The 17,749-nt window shown below is 44.2% G+C and overlaps 1 protein-coding gene and 1 pseudogene across 2 annotated transcripts in view; one reads left to right on the forward strand and one right to left on the reverse strand.

Annotated features, from left to right (window-relative positions):
- LOC310786564 (histone H3.2 pseudogene) overlaps positions 1 to 6,851 on the reverse strand; it is a 383,278-nt pseudogene extending 376,427 nt beyond the window's left edge. Inside the window, exon 1 of the transcript in view lies at positions 6,802 to 6,851. The product of the transcript in view is annotated as a histone H3.2 pseudogene (transcript). The remainder of the gene's footprint in view (positions 1 to 6,801) is intronic.
- Positions 1 to 17,749, forward strand: part of LOC310786969 (eukaryotic translation initiation factor 3 subunit H-like) — a gene marked incomplete at both ends in the record, with an annotated part of 187,459 nt that overhangs the window by 32,417 nt on the left and 137,293 nt on the right. Inside the window, 2 exons of the mRNA XM_083648299.1 lie at positions 8,965 to 9,132; positions 17,060 to 17,159. Coding sequence (XP_083504425.1) covers positions 8,965 to 9,132; positions 17,060 to 17,159 — 268 coding nt within the window. The remainder of the gene's footprint in view (positions 1 to 8,964; positions 9,133 to 17,059; positions 17,160 to 17,749) is intronic.

Raw genomic sequence — 17,749 nt, forward strand, 5'->3', positions numbered from 1 at the left:
TAAGGCCTCGTATCGTTTCTTCTAGTTTCTTGTGGTCAATGACATTGAACTGAGTCATGTTAATTAAGCACCTATTCTGTGGGTGCGGCGGAGCCACATTTGTTCTTGATGTGGAAATAGTTAGTCTGATATTTATAATGTTATCCCTAAAGAAGGTCGCAAATTCATTGCATTTGACATTGGATAGAAGATCAGGGGCAATTTGTGGGGGGGGTTTGTCAGCCTGTCAACAGTGGTAAAAAGAGTGCGAGCGTCATTGGTGTTTTTGCTGATAATGTCGGAGAAGAAGAATTTTCTTTAATTTTTTAATTCCTGGTTGTAGGAGTGAAGACTATTTTTATAGATGTCATAATCGATGTGAAGTTTAGTTTTCCGCCATTTGCGCTCTGCTTTCCTACAATCTCTTTTTTTGTTATTTACAGAGGGAGCGTTTCTCCATGGTGCTTTTTTCTTACCGGAGATTAGTTTAGATCTAATGGGAGCTACAGCATCAATAGCCTTTAGGGTTTTAGAATTGAAGTTATCTAGGAGATCATTGACAGAGGCTGAGGAGAGGGAAGGGGCCAGCGAGAAAGCCTCCATGAACCGTGTGCTAGTGCTCTCGTTGATGTGACGCTTTTTGTTGGTTTTTGACCGAGTAAGAGCGATAGGGGTGACCTTGAGTTCAAGAAAGATACAGAGATGGTCGGACAGAGCAACATCACTAGCTGAAAGAAACGATGACTCAAAGCCCTTGGTGATAAATAAGTCTAGGGTATGGCCTCGATTGTGAGTGGGCCCAGAGACATGTTGTAACAGGTCAAAAGTGTCAAGGAGGTTATTCAATTCTTTGGCATTATTATCATTGGGGTTGTCAATATGAATATCACGTGCATACCCTCTATATGGGAAAACTGGCCTCAGAAATGAGTCTGACCCAGGGCCACCTAGAGTTTAATTAAAGCCTCTGTTACAGTAGAAAACATAACATAGCTTGAAAGTAATAATAGTAATAATAATGACAACAACAACAACAACAACAATAATAATAATAATAATAATAATACATTCATGTGTAATGTTATTTTAAAGGACTATGCTTGATATAGAATTGCATTAGCCTCTTGTATTGTGTTATATTACCCTGTTACCCTGTAAGGTGTTTTGTTGGGCATGGTTAAAACTTTTTTCTTGTGTGTTGCGTTATTTGTTGCTTATGTTATAACTTGGCCCTGTACCATTTATTTTATCTGGCAAGCTGTCAATGGAGGCCAGAAGACGATACAAAATCTAAAAAAGAAGGCATATAACCCTAGCCTGGGTAAACCCAGCCTCCACGTGACCTGCTCTCAGAACTGCTCTGCTCTCGTAGTGACTGAGAGCAGGTCTGAGAGCAGGTCACGTGGAGGCTGGGTTTACCCAGGCTAATATAACCCACCCTATAACCCATAGGGGATGGGTGATGGGCCAGATTGTTTCCCAAACTTTTTCACATCAAGGTCCCCTAAACTAGACCACAGACCCCCAATTTTGTGCCAGGGTCCCCCATCCAATAAAACTTTTGCTTTTAGATGTTTTCCTCATGGTTGCCATGGCAACCATTTTACTTTCCACTATAACCTAATTATTTTTGCATCAAATCTCCTGAACCAAACATGATGACAGAAAAGGTGATGTCTACCCCTTACTGTATGTTTTCATGGTATGATCCAATGTAGGAAATTAGCCAGGGGCAAGGCCAAATATGGTCTAATAAATCTCAGAATGCACCAAAAAAACATGATCAAGGGGCAAAAATTGTTGCCAAGATTTTGATAGGCCTAATTATATTCTCATTACATTAATTACATTTTAATTTGCTTCTCTAACACACACTAACACAATTAACTTTTGTAAAACACCCCAAAAAGGGACCTGGGCTTGGCCTGGACACGAAAGTTAAAATTAAATCCATGCCATGGACCAGCAGGGTACAGAGGAGGTCATTTCCATTGTGGAGCACTTCACAATCTCCTCCACCAGCATGACCATGCTGGTCAAGCAATCCCCAGCACAACCATGTTGGTCCACCAGCTTCACCATGCTGGTCCAGCAACTTCACCAGCTTCACCATGCTGGTCCACCAGCTTCATCAGCATGACCATGCTGGTCCACCAGCTTCACCATGCTGGTCCACCCGCTTCACCATGCTGGTCCACCAGCTTCATCAGCATGACCATGCTGGTCCACCAGCTTCACCATGCTGGTCCACCAGCTTCACCATGCTGGTCCACCAGCTTCACCATGCTGGTCCAGCAACTTCACCAGCAAGGCCATGGTAGTTTACCAGCTTCACCAGCAAGCATTAGCTGGTGGACCAGCAAGGTAATGCTGGTCCACCAGCATCAGACCAGCACTAACCAGCATAGACCAGCATCAGACCAGCAAGAAATTCATGCTGGTCTATGCTGGTTTTTTCAGCAGGGTTGGAACATCCTTAATGATGGTGGCTAATTTTTGAATGCCAAGTCAGCAAGGAGGGGGGGGGGGGACGTCCGTCCTGTCTGTGTCTCCCATCTGCTCCCAGCCTGTCTCTACGCAGCGCCACTCTGTCACCACTAGGGATGTGGATTTTTGGTTAATTTGACTTTCGACTAACCGACACCCTTAATCGGTTAACCATCGGGGTTTTTTTTTTTTTTAAGACGTGAAATATTAAGACAGTGGCGCGTGCCTTTGATTCCAGCGCTCTATATGGGTTTCAGACTGCAGTTTTTGCAGATTATTTTAGTGTGTGAGTTTGGTACTGCATTAATTCCTACACTACCAAATCAGCTTGAATTTGACATTTATCTTATGTCTTATGTAATGTCTGCACCTGCAAGAGTGATATTTACTTTGGCCCCTGACTCGGGCACCACAGGCACACAGAGGCTGCTGGTCTCTGTGTGTATAGGAGAATATGTGGAATATATATAATAATACTAATAATAATAATATATATATAATATACGGAAGCGACACAGAGAGACAAGCCACTCTTACACCAAGCCGTGATTGTTGTGGGATTATTACGCCTGATACACAGACCCAATACCGGAGAGAACTTGTGTTATGGATATTCTTCACGACGTGGAAGACGCAGTTTGTCGCTTTATTCTTGAAACACGACGTGTGATCACTGACGTAAGTGAAAGTAAAAACCTCCTCATGCCCCATGCAGACTAGAGCAACATTTGTCAGCACAGGTGTCAGGGGGAGAAATTCAACGCAGATTTTCCACTGCCTGGCAGCTCGTAACGTTCAGCCGACAGCCCCACGCATAAGCGTCTTCCATAGGGATTCTACTAAAAATGTTAGCATCCGTGTGGAAGACGCTTGATCTGTCTCTCTAAACACTGAGCGAACGTAAGTGAAAGTAAGAACCTCGGCGAAGGGGGGTACGGTGGTGCAGTGGTAAGCGCTGTCGCCTCACAGCTCGAAGGTCCTGGGTTCGATTCCCACCTGGGACGCTGTGAACGCTGAAGGAATGCGTGCCCGTCCGCATGTCCTCGAGTGCCCACCGCCCGGGTAGGGTCGTCAAAAGGGCCTTTCTGTGTGGAGTTTGCATGTTCTCCCCGTGCCTCCCGGGGATTTCCTTTATATAGGAACCCCTTCACCAAAACATGCAATATCCTGGTTGCTAATGTGGTTCCTCCTCTGGTCATTAAGGGGGCCTGTTCAGAGGGAGGGGAACTGGTTGGAATAGCGTGAACCTCCCACGTGCTATGTCCTATGAAGCTTCCCCTGTCAGGTGAAAAGAAGCGGCTGGCTAACTGCCCATGTCTCGGAGGAAGCATGGAGCCAGTTTCGGCTCTCCCCAGATCGGCAGAGGGTGGAGCAGCAACCAGGATAAATATAAATGAGCACTAATGGGGGATAAAATGGGATCGGGCGGAGAAATGCAGTTTTCCCCACACTCAGCTGCCTGGTAGCTCGTCAGGTAATGCTAAGTCGCTAATGTTATATTCAACCCGCAGCACAGTCCCACACAGCACACACGGAGTTAACACAATTATAGAACGTGTGATTTGTTTCGCTGGGTGTGTTCATCATTCTGAAACAGTCACAGAGCACATCTCAGCTGTGTGCTCAGACAGGAGCAGCAGAGTCACATAGCACATCTGAGCTGTGTGCTCAGACAGGAGCAGCAGAGTCACAGAGCACATCTGAGCTGTGTGCTCAGACAGGAGCAGCAGAGTCACAGAGCACATCTGAGCTGTGTGCTCAGACAGGAGCAGCAGAGTCACAGAGCACATCTGAGCTGTGTGCTCAGACAGGAGCAGCAGAGGGGCAGGGCAGTCAGTGCGCTCACTTCACTGTGACTGCAGCAGGTGTTCAGCTGTGTGTGTGCTTCGCTGCGTAATGCGTTTGATCAGACATCAGGTAGATCAAATCGACATTAACACGTTCACTGCCGTGGACGAGATATCTCGTCAAGCAGAAACCAACGGTTGACTGCCGTGGACGAGATATCTCGTCAAAAAAAATAAAAAAAATAATTTTGACGGTGGGACGTCGATCAAACCCTTTTACATCTCCTATAAAAATATGGGAGGTATTGAATGTGTATAATCTAAGTGGCGACAGTGCTCTCCAGACTAGACGAAGCCAAGCAAAAACAGCAGCGTGAGGAAGCCATTCTCATGAAAATGGATTGGCGAAAACGCTTTCGCTTTCGCGCAGGGAGCTGGCGGTGGGGGATTGCAAATTTGCATAATAGATTACGGGTGAAACACACTTTGAAACACCGGCAGAAAGCCCAGAATCGCACGCAGCTTCATTCCAGCTGAGCTCACAACCGAAAAACGAGCCCCATCCAGACTCGCCCAAAGAGCGGCCGCCAGCAGCCAGGCAGCACAGACAGGCAGGAGAGACTCGCTTGTGACAAACGCTGCAAAGCCACCAGAGACACACCCACGGAGGGAGGAGTTTGGAGGAGAGGGGGGTGAGGGTGCTGTTATGGAGGAAATTACTGTTCAAAGAACTATTGTTTAGATGTCTGATGTCTCACCGATGCCATAAATAAATAGTTAAAGTGACTGTTCTATCGAATTTCACAAAAATGCATTTTTCTCAGCTTTTCTTCTCAGACGCTGAAACCATGCTGTATTCAACTGCTAATGCCTACATAACTACTAACTCTACAAACTAACTCTTTTAGACAGAGAAAGCACACATTCTATTAGTTCTTTTGAGATATTTTGTGTTCACAAATTCCTAGCAGAAAATAATCCTCGGCTCTTGAAAGATGAGCCAGAATCCTCAAAAAAAACCTTGGCAGAAGCTACCTACAGTAAAAAAAAACTGTTGGCAGTGAATGTGTTAACCATGTGTTTATTTCCAAATCTAGCTTGATTAACACTTGTCCCATGTTTTAATATGAATATAAACTCCTCAAAAAAAGTTCGGAAATGTTATTTTGGTCGGTCGATTATTTCTCCCCTTTAATAATACCAATTGGTATTGTATTTTATATAGTTGGAAAGCCTGATTAGTCACCTTTACAACGGGGTACAACTTGTAAGGATCGTGCATTCGTGGAACGAGCAACACAGCTAACACAAATCCAGCTAACACATAACATGCTGAGACTCAACTGCTCCCAGAGATCCTCCACACATGCATTTCACTGCTTTGGGTCTGCTGCTACATGTTAGAATGGGAGCCGGCACACAGACACAGACACAATGAGCAGACATCATCACGTCCTGCAGTTGGTCACAGAAGCGCTACCCATCACTGCCTCTCTCTTCCTCCTCCTCATCTTCCTCCATGCCCTCCTCCTCCTCCTCCCTGTCCTCCTGTCTGCCTGCTTTTGTCTCGCTGACCGCATCCATCACTAAATAATGGCTCTTAGATTAAAGGCTAGATTGGCTCGTCCAGCCTTTCCCCCAGAAACAGGGACGGTGAATTGGGGGCTTTTGGTTTGTCTTGTAAACCTGTCTGCCTCCATCCGCCTGCTGGAGTCCAGACATCCAGTAAAGTGCAGCAGCGTTTTATTGTCAGGGGGAAAGAGGCATCTCGGGCGCTATCCTGCATCGCCGTTTGTTTTCTGTGTGGAATACAACGAAAGGCTTTTGCACACCAGGTATTTTTCGTCCGAAAATGTTGCACATTTTAAAATAAATATGACCTCATTGTTAAAAAAAGCATCCAAAATTAGTAAGTAGACAGACAGACAATGTGTATGTGTGTGTGTGTGTGTGTGTGTGTGTGTGTGTGTGTGTGTGTGTGTGTACTAGTGCAGTACTGTATAAGCACAGTAGAGTGGTACCAGAGTGGTTTGGGTCTGCCTGTGATGTCTTTGCTAATATCCCCAATACACCCGACGCTGTTTTTGTTGACACCAGCCATAAGCAGGTGCTGATGCTAGAGGTAGGCTGTGTCTTTGACCTGTACATGGACCAGGCATTCCAAGATAAATATATAAAATACCAACCACTACTCGAGACCATCACGAGCCTAGGTTATACCTGTAGATACAGTGTGCTTATATTTGGAAGCCTGGGACATGTACATAAATGCACCATGAGAGGCCTGCAGATTGCTGGCCTGACAAGAGCAAGAGCCAAGCAAACTGTCAAATATTGCTCTGTCTCAGCAATTATTGGCAGTCTAGCAGTGTGGAGAAGGAGGTGCTATGTGTATCCATAAGTGCTCAGTATTAATTGACCCTGATATATTTGTTTCCCTGTTTATGAAATGTAATTTGTGGAACCAAATAAAGTATTTAAAATGTGTGTATGTGTGTGTGTGTGATAGAGACGTGTGTGTGTGTGTGTGTGAGAGAGAGAGACACACGTGTGTGTGTGACGCGTGTGTGTGTGTGTGTGTGTGTGTGTGTGTGTAAAAGACAAGAAAAGTTCATAGAAATAAGCTAGGCTCTTGTGTGCACCGCTTTCAGACCACTGATCCAAACAGGGAGCTCTCTGCTAACATGGGCACGGTATGAGGCGGGTTAGATGTCTTTGGCTGCTGTGACCCACTGAAATGTGAATGTTTTCTCCCAAGTCGCTCCCTGCTTTACATAACATCACCACCAGGGGTCGAATCCAGAGGCCATTATAAAGAAATGTCACCCTCGTAAAAAGGCAGAAATTTAAATTTGTCCTCAGTCGTTCCCCTCTTCTCTTTCTGCTTCCTCTTCCCTCTGTTTCCTCCCTCTCTTCTCTCCTCCACACCTTCCCATCTTCCCTGCTCCTCCTTTTTTTTCTTCCCTCCATTCCCCCTCTGCAGTTTGTTCTTGTTAGCGGCCCCAGCAGGAGGAGGATGCGCTCTACAGACTGTGGGGTCTGGGGGGGGGGGGGGGGGGGGGGGGGGGGGGGGTGCCACAGCTGCCCAATAACACCCTGATTTACCCACCTCTCCCCCCAGCCAGCCTGCAAGGAGATGCTGCTCGGCTCTGGCTGTTACTTACAGCCAGCCAGGCGTGGGCTGTTTGTATTTCCTCACCGCGCGTCCTTAGGATGTGTCTGGCGTAATGAAATGGCTCTGCTTGTAATGTATCTCGCTCTCTCCACCACTATCTCAGGCCTGTCTGTGTATCAATCCCGCTCTGTCTCCCTCGCAGGCCAGATTTACTGACAGAGGGATTGGAAAGGACCATCGCTGATTCCGCGTTAGGATGTTTTAGAAATCTCCCATCGCCGTCCGCTTGATAGCGAGAGACCCAGACTTTGTGATTTTCTCGGTTTCCTTGTGTCTCTACTTCACATCCTCATTGCTCTTTAAAAAAATATTTAATCAAGAACTTGAGTTACTAGGATTCTTACTGTTTTTTGGTAATGTCCTTTTTTCTTCCTGGTAGAGAATTACTGTGTTATTGGTGGGTGTATGTACCTGATCTGATGTGTATTCTGTACATTAATATACATATATGTATGATATACATATACAGTATGTATAAAAATTATTGTATGTGTAATGAGGTTATTATGCATAATGTATGGTGTACATGATGTAAATTATATTGTAATATACATTATGTAAAGAATTGTTCTATACATTGGATGGATTCTTGGATGCATTGGTTCAACACAGGTTGATATCAAAACATTGGGTTTTTGGGGTAATGTTGGATTGTATTATTGGGAATGGGTATTGATAGGGATTTGTAGGTGGATTTATGATGTATGTGTATGGGTAAGTTTGTGTACGTTTGTGTATATACATGCATATATATGTATGTATGTGTATGCATGAGCATGTGGGGAGGAGTGTGAGAGGTGGGATATGCATATAATATAGGGATGTATGATTTTGTTTATGAATGATTGGGGGGCAGGACTCGATAAGCCTAGGCTTCTTCCTGCCCCTTTTCAAACAGTTCACCTTTTTTATGTTTGCGTTTACGTATTTTTCTTTTGATGAAGTCTATTAGACTGTTATGTTTACTGTTTTTTCACTTTATGTATTGTTTTAACTGTTTGAAATAAATCGTTTCAATCAATCAATCAATCTTTTTTTCATTTACATACATACAGTACATTTACATTACGTCATTTGACGCTTTTATCCAAAGCGACTTACAATAACACATTTTTGTCAGCAATAGAGCAATCAACTATGCAACACAGTCTATGACAACTACAACATCTGAAGGAATAGTGGTAAAGTTAAGTTTAGTTAGGTTTTTTTTGAGCGAGAGAGAAAGAAGTTAGATCAAGAAGGGCCCAGATGGAGGCTGAAAAAGGTGTGTCTTTAGTCTTTTCCGAAAGATCGGCAGTGATTCGGCCGTCCTGACCGAAGGTGGAAGCTCATTCCACCATTGAGGTGCCAGGGACGAGAAGAGTTGCGATCGGGATAAGCGACTTTTTAGCCCCCGTAGCGAAGGAGGAGGGGCGAGCGACCTGCACTGGTGTAGGAGCGAAGTGAGCCGATTTCAACGAAGTTCATTCTGAATCTAATTGTTTTTCTCTCTCTCGTTTCCCTGCGTCTCTCTCCTCCTCCTCTCTCTACCTCTAGTCCAGTACCAGATGGAAATGATGTGTTCTCTGCGTCACATCAACATTGACCATCTGCACGTGGGCTGGTACCAGTCCACCTACTACGGCTCCTTTGTCAGCCGAGCGCTGCTCGACTCCCAGTTCAGCTACCAGCACGCCATCGAAGAGTCTGTCGTGCTCATCTATGGTACGTAGTGTTAATGACTGAGCCCTAGCATGGTTTGATTGATTACTTTCACCCATACCGTTGGGCATACCCACTTGAATTAAACGGCACACTTACAGAGAAGACAGGAAATGGCCGTAGGTGGGACCTGTGACATCATGTACATGAGAATGGTGGCCTTGTGTCGAGACATGTAGCCTCTAGGGGTGGGAATCACCAGATGCCCACGATACGATACTAAAACGATACTTGAGTCACGATACGATAGTATTGCGATATCGCTGATATTGCGATATATTGAATATTGCGATATATTGAATATTTCGATATATTGTCTAACTCCTTTTCCTACCTTTTCCTTGACCTCACCGGAAGTAAAACATGCAGAAGTTCGGTACCATCACTTTAACTGGTCGTCGTTGTGCTTTTAAAATGAAGTTGCGGGATTCCTCGTCTAATTAACGTTACACGCGACGCAACAAATAAACAAACACACATTTCCCAGTGTCTCTGCATCACACTGGAGATCAACACTAGACACAGAGACGTCTCCCCCTCCAGCAAATATACATGAATGTTATGCGTAACGAACATGAACATCTTACCGAGAGGGAGAGAGCTAAGCCAAGTAGCTAACAGCTGAGCTAAGTATAACTAATGTGTTAGCTAGCCGATCTGAAAAGCATGTATCGAGTATCGTGATACTAAACTTGGTATCGGTATCGAAGTCTAAATTTTGGTATCGTGACAACCCTAGTCTGAGGTTTGTTTTTTGTTTTTTCCCCAATTGGTACTAAAAATACCGCTGCTACTGAAGAGGCAATCACAGTGATGTTGATTGCATGCAACCATTTAAGTGTCAGCCATGATTAAGCAATCACAAGTCAAATTCAGTCTCTATAATCAAGAGGCGTCTAAGAATAGGATTGGCGTCGACAGGTCCTGTCATCTTCCACTGTGATTCACAAGCAAAATGTCTGCATGATGAGTCAGCAGTGTGACAGATCTGGGAGAGGATTGCTTGAGTATATTGCAGATGGAAAGACAAATGGCACCCAGTGACATCAATCCGTTAGATATATCTTTCAAGGGGAAATCTTGCATGTGTCTTCTTTGAGGCTCCTCCGTGGTGGCGCCTGGCAAATGCATCAAGCACATTTCAAGTTGACTGAAGATCTGGAAGGCATTTTTCAAAGCAAATTTATTTATTTATTTGTGCTTGGTCTGCAATGTAATGCCAGCTGAATGTAATGTCACCTGTGCCTCTGTAGATACATGTGAACCGCTCGTGTTTCGGTGCACGCTCGCTGTCACAATGTGGTATGAGCTTACCTCCTTCATGTCCCGTCAGGCAATCTAAAATGAGTACGGCAGCTCAGGTGGGACAAAAGGGACACAGAAACTCGTTGACATCAAGTCACAGTCCTTTATAGTTGATCCACTTGAAGTCAAAAGAGGCAGCGAGCGGAAGTTGTCCTTTTAGAGAGTGATGGAAACTGCTTCATATTCCATCAATGATTCAGTCCTGATGAGTGTAAAAGGCCATACCCTCCGGTAGGGCTGGGCAATATAATCGATACGGCAATATATCGCGATATTTTATTTCCCGATACTGTATCGATACTTGGACGCCAAGTATCGCGATATTATTATTATTATTATTTTTATTTTATTTTTTTATTATTATTATTTTTTTTTTGCAGGCCATGCCATGCCAGGCCTCTGCATCTGGTGATTCCCACCCCTAATCGATACTGTATCGATATTTCCCATATCGATGCGTTCAGTAACACACTCAACACTCAGTAGTTTTGACTAAATTTGTCCACTAACTTATCAGTATAAAGTGATGTACATATTATTACACTACCTGGGTGGTACACAGTGTGTTGTATCTTTAGCTCTATTATTTAATTTTGAGTAAATTCTGTAGAATATCGCAATATGTATCGCATCGCAATATATCGTGATACAATCGTATCGTGACCCAAGAATCGTGATAAGTATCGTGAGATCCTTGCCAATACCCAGCCCTACCCTCCGGCCCCATTCCTCCTCTAAAGGACATACCCTCCGGCCCCGCCCCCGTTCCTCCTCTCCCAAACACACCGGGGTCATCATGTAATGTTCTTTGATTTTACACTTCCACGGTTGGCCATGCATAATTGTAACCAGCTGAGTCATGAACCCCTCTGATCCAGACTGGCCAGCCAGCCACACACAGGCAGTCAGTCACTCATTCAGTCACACGGCCTTTTCTCATGCTTAACGAGACCTTCTGTTAATGTCAATCAATAAAGCAGCGCTTAATGGATCAAAGCGCCTCAAAGGAATTGGCATTATCTCTGTGTAACATCAGAGTGAAAGAGAATTGATTATTTTGTTCTCTTTGTCATTAGCTTGCGGGTCATTTTATACCTGTAGAAAACGGTCCATAATGGCCCACCATCAGGCCTGTTCTTGGGGCAATGGACGCCCACGAAGCAAGGCGCCAACGACGTAATGATGATGACACCGCCGTGACATCATCGATGATGATGTCAGAGTTCACCTGTGAGGTCATCAGCGATGTCAGATGGTCTAGGCTGACTGTGATGGCAGACGTGACTTTATGAGGTCACCGATGATGTCATACCTCCCCGGACGTTGTGACATCACCAACGGTGTCATACCCCAAATGTGGGGGGGTATAAAAAGGTGTTGTTCTGTTATGATATGTATTGTCTTGGTCCTATGTTCCCTTCCTGCAATCTGTAAGCTCTGTACGTGGCTTCTGCCTTGCTCCTATCTGCCTGATATTTCATTAAAGCTTGAAAGACATCTCTGTGGTTCTAACCGATCACTGCCCGTGAGCCCTTACCTAAGATCCGGCAACTTCACACAAGGCAAGCACATAAGCTTCCCTACAATACCTATGAATCAATCAATCAATCAGGTGGCCTACTGGCAAGTTAATAGCTCCCCCCCCCCAATGACAGCTAGGAATTAGCCGAGTGGGTTGTTAAACCAATTGCCATGACAACAGTTTTCTTACGAGAGGTGACTGGTTCAAGAAGAGGTTAAAGCCCCATTCAGGAACTTTTCCAAGTTTCGCTATTGGCGAAACTGCGCCCCCTCTGTAGGGATGGGTATCGTTAAGGAATTAACGATAGTAGTACTCTTATCGATACTGCTTATCGATCCGGTACTTTAACGGTACTCTTATCGGTACTTTTTGTTATTTTTAAGAGAAAAAACCCCTGAAACAAATGGGACTGGTTGTTGTCTGTTCTTTTTGTTATTTTTAAGAGGAGACGGGGGGAAAAAGAGACAAATTAACCTGGTCACAGTTAGGTGGCACTCATTTATCCTTTCTTCAGTCATTCTCCCACTAGCTGCCATGGTGAAGGGGTTTCTGCTTGGACCAGCAGTAGAGGGAGGAGGGGTGGGAGTGGGAGCTGGTTCATTGTAGCTGCAGGCTCAGCTTTAACAAAAAAAAAGTTGCAAAATCTTAATGGGTGCGTTTTTATTATTCATTTAAATATCCTAAAATATCCTTCTACCACACTGTGCCAATACCAACAGTCAGCTATAGGGAAAGCATAATAAAAATAAAGCAAGACAGTATCTGTCTGCTGTACTTCCCCCCAAATCACTAAATATCCCCCCCTGCTCTGAAAGTAAAATTTCTGAACGACAACTGAGATGATGACCATCACCTGACGATTTATATCAGACTGGATTTATGATGATTAACACACCCAAACAGCGGGGAAATGTTTACTACTCTCGTCTTAATCATTACCACGTTCACATTATAGTTACCTGATGAGGTAGACTGGTTAACGCAACCGTGGCATCATTGACAGGAGATGATGGAGGGCGAGCTAGCTTGTCAAAAACTGTGCATTTCTCCGTTTGAATTTGATGCACTTTGGCTAAGTGTTTAGACAAATTGCTCGTGTTTCCACCTTTACTAGCGAAGGATTTATTGCACTTGCTGTGACAACATGAGTTGTCACCATCGACTCGAGTGAAGTACAACCACACTCTAGATCGCTTCGTTCTTTTGGCCATTCTTAACGTGCTCTGCTGCTCTGCTACTCTGCTCAGTTGTGTGTGGTGGGTGCTCTCAGACACGCCCCCAGCCCCTCCCCTCTCTGTCCTCCTCACTCCAGTACTCCTCTCATCTCGGCTGCAGGCAGCAGCTGTGTCTCTCTCGTCTGACTGAGAGCAACGCAGAAACGATTATTCCTTTTCTTGTTCGGAAATCATAAAAAACACATTCATAAGCCTGTCTTACGGAGTTGGTGAGATAAAATGCGCAAGATAACGTAACGTTTATGTAGCAATTATATATAGGAAATCTATTTTCTTAATTTCTCCACTCCAGTACCAATAAGATAACCGTTAACGTGAAAGCTTATTGATCCTCCGGTATCTCGAAATCCGGCCCCGGGGCCCGTTTGGTACCGGGTCTTGGTACCCATCCCTACCCCTCTGGGTGCAATGGTATCGATATCGCCGATCAAAGTCAACAAAACAGAGCGCCAGAAAGCTCTATGTACATGTTGTGACATCGGGTACTCGCCACGTGATGAAATAATAATCCATAGTTTACGTGAAACGTCATTTTCGAAACAATTCCGTACCGAGTTACTTCCTTGTTTTCCTGAACACAGCGCTTCCGCTGTACACAGCGCATGCGCGGTATGCCGCTCATGCTGTCTCTGAGACGCCGGCACAAAAATGCTTAGTGCACTGCCAGGAGAGGCCTTTGGAGGGCGGTGTGGGATCAATAGATGTGACATTCTCCCTTTTAGAATACACTAGTCCATATTCAATGACTAAAAAGCTGTTATATTAAGGTGAAAAGGTTACTGATTGGGGCTTTAACCTGGATGGTTACCATGCTAACCGTTAACAACCCTTTGCTAGGCCATAGCCTTCAGGCCAGGGAGAGAGGGCCGTTCCAGCATAGGATCACATTAGAAATTAGCTTTAATGTTCCATTGGAGTCAATTCAGTCAGTACAACACGTATTGGATGAGACGCAACCATGGCTCACTCTGCACTTTCTGCTGGGTCTGCTGTACCGAGGGAACGTAAGGTTATGCCTATAACCACTGTTCCCTGAGGGAGAGGAACGCTTCACCAGATGAGCTCAAAGAAGAGTTGTTCTGTAAACTCAAGAATGATGCTGAGGATGGTACTATAGCAGGTGGGGTGTGGCCTCCATAATTCACCACTAGGGGTCGACCGATATGGGTTTTTCAATTGATACACCATAGTATCGCGATATTTTGCCTGACGATATTGTATCGATATTTGGACGCCAAGTATCGATATTGCAACAAAACAATATAACAATTTTCTTTTTTGCAGGCCATGCCAGGCCACCGGGCTGCTATAAACTTTAGTTCCAAGGCCAGCAGTAAACAAACGGTAGCATATTTTAATTTTGTTTTAACAGTAACAGTTTTGTCATAACAGTAATTTACAAATTCCCCAGTTACTGAATGGGCTGCACAAGATGTTTTGTGCAAGTGAAGTGAAGTTGCATTGTTCAAAAACTACCTAACTACAGTAGTCCACACACACATGCAGTTAAGGTGGACTGTAAGTAGACTGTAACAAACAGTTCAGTTTGTCAGGTGCATGCAACTATGACATGACTTTATGAAAGTTGTTGGTCTGTCTACTTGACAATGTTGCTGCAATAAAATGGTTGAAGTCAGATGTACAGACTGGAAAATTGTTCTTAAACCAGATGTTGACAAAGTTTTCCTTTGGGGACATCATTTGCAGTTGAAAAAGTAAGAAATCACAATATATCGAAATATCGCAATATTCAATATATCGCAATATTCAATATATCTCAATATCGGCGATATTGCAATACTATCGTATCGTGACTCAAGTATCGTTTTAGTATTGTATCGTGGGCATCTGGTGATTTCCACCCCTACTCGCTACTCAAATACATATTCTTCATTCAGTTGATTGTGTATTGATTGACAGAGCTGTTGTACTGGCACATTCTGTAATGTGTTGGAGGCAATGCAGTATGAAAGAGATGAGTGTTTCCGGCAACGAAAAGATAACGTATCCGACCCGTCGCCTATTCATAAAGGCTCTCGACTCGAGAGCACTGATGTAGGACCACCGGCTAAATCACATTGCAATATCAATACCAATATGAAGATAGAATGCTTCCATGATCAGTTCCTTTTGCATTTTGGATTTCAATATAGAGAAGTGAGACACTGTAAATGATTTCACATTGCTCATGCCAGCCACAAAGGTCAAGTCTTGGCTGGCTATCTTCTTCTGTCTTTCACACTGTCCCCAGTGCACAACACCAACACATACAGTACCACCCCTGCTCCCTGAATGGCAAATAAGCCATGATGAAAATGGAAGACATCTTCATACTGCGATTTGAGGTTGAGTTGAGTTGAGTTGAGTTTATTTTTTTCTCAAACAATCAACCATATAAAATACAATAAAAAGGATAAAACACAAAACATAAACATTTGAATCTAACAAAGTTCCTCAAAAAAGCAAAACAATTGAGTTTGAGAAGGAGCAGAAGGAAGCAAATGCTTATCTAGTCCTGCCTCTTTCAGGTTAATGTTGTCCAGCATAAAGATGAACAAATGCCAGGGCGAGCATACAGTAGACCTTAGGATTCCCCATTGCCATTGAGCCCCTGGCAGAAGCTATTAGTATTAGGGGTGTCAAAAATAATCGATTATAAGATGCATCGCGATGCGGACGTGCACGATTCTGCATTGATTCACAAATGTCAAAAATCGATTATATAAAAATATATATATATAATCAAATAAAATACAATGGAAGTGCATGCAGTTGTTTATTTTAATTATGGATCATAATACAATGCAATTCCAAATGCACTTTTATTTTAAAAGTAGCCACACAGTGAGAAAAAAGAAAGTGAGAAAAAATAAATCATGTATTGCGGAAAAAAGTGATGCATCGATTTAAGATGCATCGATAATCGTAATCGAATCGTAGCCCTCTGAATCGTAATCGAATCGTGAGGCCAGTGAAGATTCACAGCCCTAATTAGTATGCCCTCTTTACAGGGGTTGAAAGGAGATCATATGCATCATAAGATTAGTGTGTATGCATATGATGTTTTAATATGTATCTCCAGTCCAGAAACGTCAAGACCAGCTCTTCTTAATGTTAGTGATTTATTTAGTCATTAACTGGCTAAAATGTTAACATGACTCAATCTGAAGCGCTGGAGCCTTAGCCTTGTGTTGTAGCTGTTTTCCCTTTGAAGTGCTCCCCTGCTTGGCTTGTCTATATCTCGTGGATGGAATTGCAAAAAAAAAAGAAAAGGGGGGGGGGTTACAGTGCACCTGAACCCAACATGCAAGATACCCACTGAATAAGTGTCCAAATGTTCATGTCATTCTGGCCAATACTCCACTTTTGTTATAGCATTTCAGTCTGGAATATGGAATATCTTTCTATAATCTATGCTGCTAAATTGTCAAATACCGCCGTCTGCTCGCTACCCAGGCACTTATGTATGTACTTAACCTAACTAACTATCCGGTGTGCACAACATTGTCAGACTAAACTCCGGCTGACACCCCAAAAACCTACAATCTGCTACAGAAAAATGTATATTGTTTGTTTATTAACTGGCCCCTGGCCTTCTATCATTTCACGAAAGTGGCCCCCGGGCAAAGCAAGTTGAGTATCCCTCGTCTAGAAGGCGGTGTTTGTACTGGCCCGCCCCCATGTGTAAATGTGTGGAACTGTATGAGTTTTAAGCAGGGCAGCCACAATTTACTTGAGCAAGAGAGCAGATTTTGAAATGTGAACTAAGTGGCTATAACCCAAATTGTAACAACAAAGAACGCAGAGATTTCACTTTGTTAAATCCGGACTCTGATTGACTGTTATATCTTTGAACTCTCCACCGTAGACCCGATCAAGACGGCCCAGGGCTCCCTCTCCCTCAAGGCCTACAGGCTGACCCCCAAACTCATGGAGATCTCCAAGGAGAAAGATTTCACACCTGAGGGGTGAGTCACAGAGAACACACACAGGCACACACACACACACACACACACACACACACACACACACACACACACACACACACACACACACACACACACACACACACGATCCCCCTTTTAGATTTCTAACCCCACATAGGATAAGCAATAACCACGCCCTGTGGCGCTGGGATTGGCCAGGAGCAACACTGGAGGGCACGCAGCCCAGCGATTACATGAACCAACTGAATAGCTCTTGAGAAAGGACAGCGGGCTGCTCTGACTCCCGCTTCTGCCTTGTGCCTTGCTGTTGTGTGTTTATTTTGCACCCGTCCTCGTCCATGTCTCCCTGTCATCTGATCGTTCCCGTTTTCCCCTCGGCTATTCAACACGTCCTCACCGCCCTCGCAAACTGATCGATCATTTCCTCATTCCTCCGATGATCAAACACATCTCTTGATTACTTTCTCCCGGCTGGCACAGAGGAAGGCGACTCCAGCTCGTGCAGCGCGCCGAGGCGCGTTTCAATGGCGTTTCTCCTGTCTGCACAAGGAAGCGTTACCAGTTTTCTGCTTTTCCTCCTGCTCAATTTCAAAACAACAGCTGCGGTATGT

Source organism: Poromitra crassiceps, assembly GCF_964638095.1.
Source record: "Poromitra crassiceps genome assembly, chromosome: 12".
Classification (NCBI taxonomy): domain Eukaryota; kingdom Metazoa; phylum Chordata; class Actinopteri; order Beryciformes; family Melamphaidae; genus Poromitra; species Poromitra crassiceps.